At 43.4% G+C, this 6264-nt stretch overlaps 1 protein-coding gene across 2 annotated transcripts; it reads right to left on the bottom strand.

Annotated features, from left to right (window-relative positions):
• Positions 1–1238: 1238 nt before the first annotated feature.
• Positions 1239–5826, bottom strand: amer2 (APC membrane recruitment protein 2). 2 transcript variants are annotated; one of them, XM_079806580.1, is made up of 2 exons: positions 4656–5826; positions 1239–4502 (listed from the first exon to the last, which is right to left on the bottom strand). In XM_079806580.1, exons 1-2 carry the CDS (start codon positions 5668–5670, stop codon positions 3703–3705), a joined length of 1815 nt encoding a protein of 604 aa, XP_079662706.1. In that variant the 5' UTR covers positions 5671–5826; the 3' UTR covers positions 1239–3702. The 2 variants fall into 2 exon arrangements, with proteins under 2 accessions (XP_079662706.1, XP_079662705.1); XM_079806579.1 differs by having other exon boundaries at positions 1239–5826.
• Between the last annotated feature and the right edge of the window lie 438 nt (positions 5827–6264).

Here is a 6264-nt window from a genome sequence, read left to right as displayed (position 1 = left end):
TAGAAAAACACGCATGTGCCTTCTTTATTCAGCATTTTGTAGAAGTAGAACTAAACATTTTTTGCTTCAACCAAAGTGATTTGAACACACCATAAATGAATATTACGACTTAACAACTCATAAATATGAATTTCCCAGAAGAACGTAGCATCAGTATTGGGGAAACAATATTGCGTTACTCCTTAAAAAAGTAACTAATTGTGTTGCTTAGTTACTTTATATGGAAAGTAATGTGTTACGTTACTTTTGTGTTACTTTTTATCACCTCTGGGCTTGCTAACAAAAAATAACAAAACACAAATATGATGTTTAAAGTCATTTTTCCTTATTCATATGGATGAATTGGATCAGCAAAGGTCAGCATTAAAGATAGTGGTTAATAAAGTGAGATTAAATACACAAAGTATATTTGTTTTATTAAACATTTATTGTAGGTTTGCAGAATATTATGAGTTTGCATTTCATTAATTTTCATTTTTATTCATTTCTGGAAAAACTGAATCTGTTTTGAGCAAGTGAGACGAGTAAATGCATGCTTACATTTAGTCTGTAACTACAATAACCATCATGTCTACACAGTGCACACCTCAACAAGTGGGGTGTCAGTCAATGAATGGAAAACAACTTGCGTTACTTATTTGAAAAAGTAACTCAGATATTTTGCTGTAAATTTAAAAGTAATGCGTTACTTTACTAGTTGCTTGAAAAAAGTAATGAGATGTAATGCGTTACCCCCCAACACTGTATACCATAAGAAAAGATTCTAAGCACCAAATCAGCATTTTAGAATGATATCTGAAGAATCTTGTTACACTCAATACTGGAGTAATGGCAGCTGAAAAATAAGGTTTGTAATAATATATTAAAATAGAAAAAAGTTATTTTAATGCAGCCTTGATTGGTATAAGAAATGTCTGAACACCCAGGGTATACCATAAGCATGGTTACCGAATTGCCACACTAATGATTCTGCCGCTGGTCCTGGTTTTGGAACAGATTCTGAGCTCATTAAACAGGCCCTCTAAGCCCCTGCGGGTGTCAAACCGAGGATAGAGCCCTGGGGTATCCCATCCGGCTCCCAGGTGCGATGAGAGCTAATGAGAATATGAGCTCAGGGATCATCAGGTTAAGCCACCCCCTTCCGTCAGACACATGCGTTGATACGCCAACACATCGTGCCTCAACTGCCAGTACGTAGCTTATTCTAGATTACTGTCTAATTCAAACACATACAATGTTTACAATGCATTTATTCCACTGTAAACACTGTTTACATAGCATTACCATATTTTTTTTGTACATGCATGTAATCCCACGGTATTATTTGAAGTACATGCACATAAACAAGTACTGTTTAAAAATTACAATGTAAGAATATAAAATATCATGGTATACCAAAGTACTGTAGTTTTACCATCACTGTAGCATAGTAACGCTTTTTTTTTGTGTGTGTGTAAATAAACCATGTTTCTCTCCATTTGACACAAATTCCCCCTCTCTCTCATTCACAGAATCAGGTCTTTGAAAACTAGGCCATCCAACCATTAGTCACACATACACACTCACAGTCAGCTCTGCTTATGCAAACAGCAGTAATGTCTAATTTTCTGCTACCACACATACAGAGAGAGAGAGAGAGAGAGAGAGAGAGAGAGAGAGAGATAAAACACATTTTAAAGGGTAAATCCAGATGACCCAATTACAGCGCAGTCATGGCTAATGCTAACTAATTCTTTAGACCATGGCAGTTAATAGCTCCGCACACATAAACATACACACATTCCAGCAGTTTTCTCATCTGTTGGGGTGATATCCGAGGGTTATGGTGTTACATAAGACTTTTACATAAGAAGCCACACTGCAGCGAGAGCTGCTCAGGAGTGAATGTTTTTCGCTGCACCATTACTATTGGGACTGCACCAAATCCCCCCCTCAGAAACACACACACACACACACATTTATGTCTCCATCCACTTGGCCTTAATGAACAAGCACTAAATCGTGCATAGTTCTTTCTTATCTGTATTCACGACACACGCACTTCCTTCTTTCACCTCACTCTCCCAAAACCACATCAATAACAGATCCATGACAATGGAAGCCCATAATTTCCCCCCATAACCCACAGTAAACGCCTCCCTTTGTCAACCGGATTCCCTCCGACAGCTGAACCAAGACCAACTTTCTTCTTCCTTCCTAACGGGTGGGATTTAAATCCCAGCAGACTGTGGCTGGCTGCTAAAAAGACAACCGTGATGCTCTTTACGTCTCTGCGATTAATACAGATAACATCTAAGCTGCCCACATGGCCCTATTATGTGTGTGGAAAATGATGCATGCATTCGCACTTGAATAGATGTCCACTTCCTGGATACACAGAGAGTTGTTTTATTTATTAAATAATGAACAATTTAAAGAAAGGGAGCATATCATAAAAGAAAGAAGGCATGTCATGGACCTTCTGAAGAGAAAATATTGTACAGCTTACAAATAAAATGTACCAGTAGAGAAGTTTATAAAAACAGTGAAAAAATTTTTTTTTACTGACTGGCAAATCAATAAGCCAAATACTGCAAAAACAATTTTCTTAATCACTACTTTTTTCTTTCTATTTTATAAATGTAAATTTGATCCATTTTAAGGATAGTTTTATACTATTTAAAACCAGAAAAAAGCATTGATTAAGCAAACGATTTCTGCAGCGATTGCTCACAAATATGAGAGCCAAAGGGTGATGACATCTCCAGGGGGACGACCACATGACGGAAGACAGTTAACTCTTGATACATGGGCTTCTCCATATCTCTCTCTCTCCTTTATTCATTGAGCAGTGAGCAGGCAAAAAAACAGACCTGTGTGTAGAGTGATGTCATGCTACATTCAGAAATATCCAGTTCAGTATGTCCAGGTTATCGAGAGTAGTACAAATCACTGTGAAAAGAGGAGGATACTCATGATCCAGAGATTTATTTTTTGCTGTGTTTTCCAAAAGACAAAACAAGCAGTGCGCGCATATCCACAGTGAGGTCACAGGAAGGTCCTTGTCCAATATAAAAGAGTTACAAAAAGTGGAGATTCAGTAAAAAGAACGATTTTCTTTTCATCAGTATCAATAGGAAGTCGCGTTGTGTGATACGAAAGAGTGTCTCGAACAAAAGGCTGTGTTCCCTGATCCAGTTTGAGTGTACGATACTCCATGCAGCTTTATTTAGGAGTGTCAGAAGTGCTTGGTTATCTCACACAGTTTTAAAATTCATTACATGTAAAATACTGGAGAGATGAAGAGCGCAGCTGCGTTTTACACAGTGCTTATAGGATGACAGAGCAAAAAAAAAATTACCACAGTTTTTAAGCTTTTTGATATTAAACATTCTTCTTAGGATCAGCATTTTCACCATATTATTCCTCTTTGAAAGGCTGGTAAGGTAAAAAAAAACAAAAAACCCTCAAGCTTACATTATTATGAATGTCATGTGTTACATATTGCAGTGCATTCTACAAAACTCTTAATTATATTAGGGTGTAATATGCAACATCACAATTCATTTCAAAGATGTAAAAACAGTTAAGATATAGTCCTCAGTAGACGGGTGAAATCAAAAAAGTGGAGGTTGATTGCTTCATATCAAAAAAACAGTTTTGGCCTAAAGCTCTTGTGAAAGATTTCTATTGTCAGAAACATCTGATGGGCCTCCAAGCTTTCTACTTCCTGCTTTGTGAAGTGGGGGTGCTCTTGTTGCCAGAACGACGGACAGGCACCTTCGAGACAGGGATTCGAGTGCGTGGTGGGGCATCAGTCTTTTTAGGAGGGGTGGTTGAAGTGGGGCTAAGATTAGAAGACAGCGCTCCTTGGCTGGAAGAGTGGGACGGTGGGGTTTGCCTCACACTAATGGGGATCTTGGAATCTCGAGGTAGGCTGGTGCTGCCTTTCATGGATCGGAATGAGGAAGTGACGGAAGACGAGGATTTCGGGGAAGGCAAGTTAATTTTTAGGTCCCCTGCAGATTTTGTTGGTGAACTCACATCCTCGTCTGAGCCAGCAGCACTAGGGCTGTCGGGATCATAGAGGTCATAGAGTGCATCTCCAGAGCAGCTGTCCTTCAGCAGGCCGTCCCGACGGAGGAAGGTGCTATCCTCATCCTCTGGGCCAGGTGTGGGAGAGTCCCAGTAGCCTTCATCGCTTGGTGGGGCATCCTGGAGTTCTTTATCAACAGGGGGAGGTGAGGGACGAGAGGGATTCTGCTTTCCCATCTTGCAAACTCCGCTCACAGGGATCTTACTGAGCCCAAGTGCCTTCACTTGAGGTGGCCTCTTCTCAAGCCGGGTTGGTGCGTGGTGCAGAACAGGCTCTGTACGTCGTAACGCTGGGGAGTCTTCAACCTTCTGGGGCAACATATGCCATAGACCCTGCATGTCAGCATCATCAACACCCTCAGGACTAGCCATCTCCTCCCCTCCACCCATGTAGGCAACAACTCCACTACCCTGTGGCTTTTTGGGGGCTGCACGTGGTCTGTGGTGGGCTGGAATGTAGCAAGAGGCATGGAGAGATGTAAGACTACTGACCTGGGGAGGAAGTGGAGGCTTGGCGGGAGAGCATCTCTCAGAGTTCGTCCCGGCTCCACTTAATCTGCGACCCATGCAGCCCCCGCTACTGCTACCGGTTCCACTGCTCGTGGCACTTCCCCCATTCCCAGAATCCTCTTCTGGGTCAGCGATGATGTCACCACAGCCTGTTAAAGAATCAAAGCTTTTAAGCGAAGTAACATCGGTGAACATGGAGCATAAGCGATCCACAGATTGCTCGGATTGTGGGTCAGCTGTGCTGTGCTCCATCGGAGGGGTCAAAGCACAGGTCGGAATGGAGGACAAAAGTTCTGAAATGCTGTGTTTATCATGATGAAGCTCTCCTGTCTGGACTCGGACTGGAGACGGAGCAGGAGACTCTTCGGTGACGGTGTATTGTTGTGAAAGAGGAGGACTACTAGAGTAACCACACTCCACTTCATTAGTACCCGGTAATTCTTGCATAGACGTTGCCTTCCATTTCTCAGCATCCCCTGGGAGAGGAGTCTTTTCAAACACTTGTGGCAGGGGTTCAAGAGTCAGTGTCATGTCCTTCTCTGTTTCCACGCTGCCAGAGCTAGGGGAAAGTATTAGGTCTCCCTCCCTTACCTCTTTGGCTACCTCCAAGGAGTCCTCTTGGACCTGGGGCTTCCGCCGCCAACGCATGCTGCTAAACAGCCCTTTAAGTCCTCGTCCTCGCCGTCCCACCGTAGTAGATCCATCCCCTGCACGGCTGCTGCTCCGGCGCAGTAAAGAGAAGAAGCTGAAAGACTTGGTGATGGAGCTGCGGAGGGGGGCATTGGATACACCATCTGGTGTGCCGGCGTGGAGCTGGTCGCTGCTGGCAGATTCCTCTTTCCGGTGGCCGTCAAGCTCTGATGGAGTGTCCGTTATTAAGCCATCATGGGTTTTGCTCCTAATAAGCTCCAGCGGCTTGCCAGCGGCTTTACCGGTGGACTCCCCTTTGTTCCTGACGGAGAAAATACTCGGCATGCTGCTGCCGGACTTACGCTTGCCGAACAGCTTGAAGGCGGCTTTGTTGAGCTTTCCTGGTGGCTGAGGGTCACACGGAGGCGGTTCACTGCATTCGTTTTGAACCTCCATCTCTGCCACTATGTCTACTGCACCCTCTGTTTTTCTTGCTTTCTTCTTCTCCCTGTATTTTACCTTGTCTCTAACTGCTTCTTCCCTTTTCCTCTCCCTCTCCACTTCTATCCGCTGCCTTTGCTTGTTGGTGTTCTCCCTGCCTCGCTCTCTTTCTCTCTCACTGGTGGCTGCGCCTGACAGTCTCTATGGTAACTGGGAGGGTTAAGCAGCTTTCGTCAGCGCTGGAGGCGAGCCAGCACTTTTTTTCTCCGCCCCCACAGCTCGCCCCCCTCCGTACACACAAACACACCCTCATCCCCCACACTGCAAACATCAGATATCCTTCTCCTCTTTCTTGCCTCAATTATTCTCTTATTATCTCACTGAAGACGTGTGATATGCATCTATGTGCGGGCTGTAATGAATGGGTGTATTGCTTTTAACATCATGATTGTCGTCATGTACATGTGACTGCAACTGTGTACAAATGCATGTGTGCGTGTGTGTGTACACAATAGACGGAAAGTTTTTGCATTCTTCATTCGTGTTTTTATAGGGGTTATAATGGAATTAGTGTTGCATTTAGGATTTTTATCTGGAACGTTTCCAGAA

Source organism: Gobio gobio (genome assembly GCF_949357685.1).
Source record: "Gobio gobio genome assembly, chromosome: 23".
NCBI classification, from domain to species: Eukaryota; Metazoa; Chordata; class Actinopteri; order Cypriniformes; family Gobionidae; genus Gobio; species Gobio gobio.
Note: the sequence above shows the minus strand (reverse complement) of the source record. Positions and strands in the feature narration are given on the sequence as shown.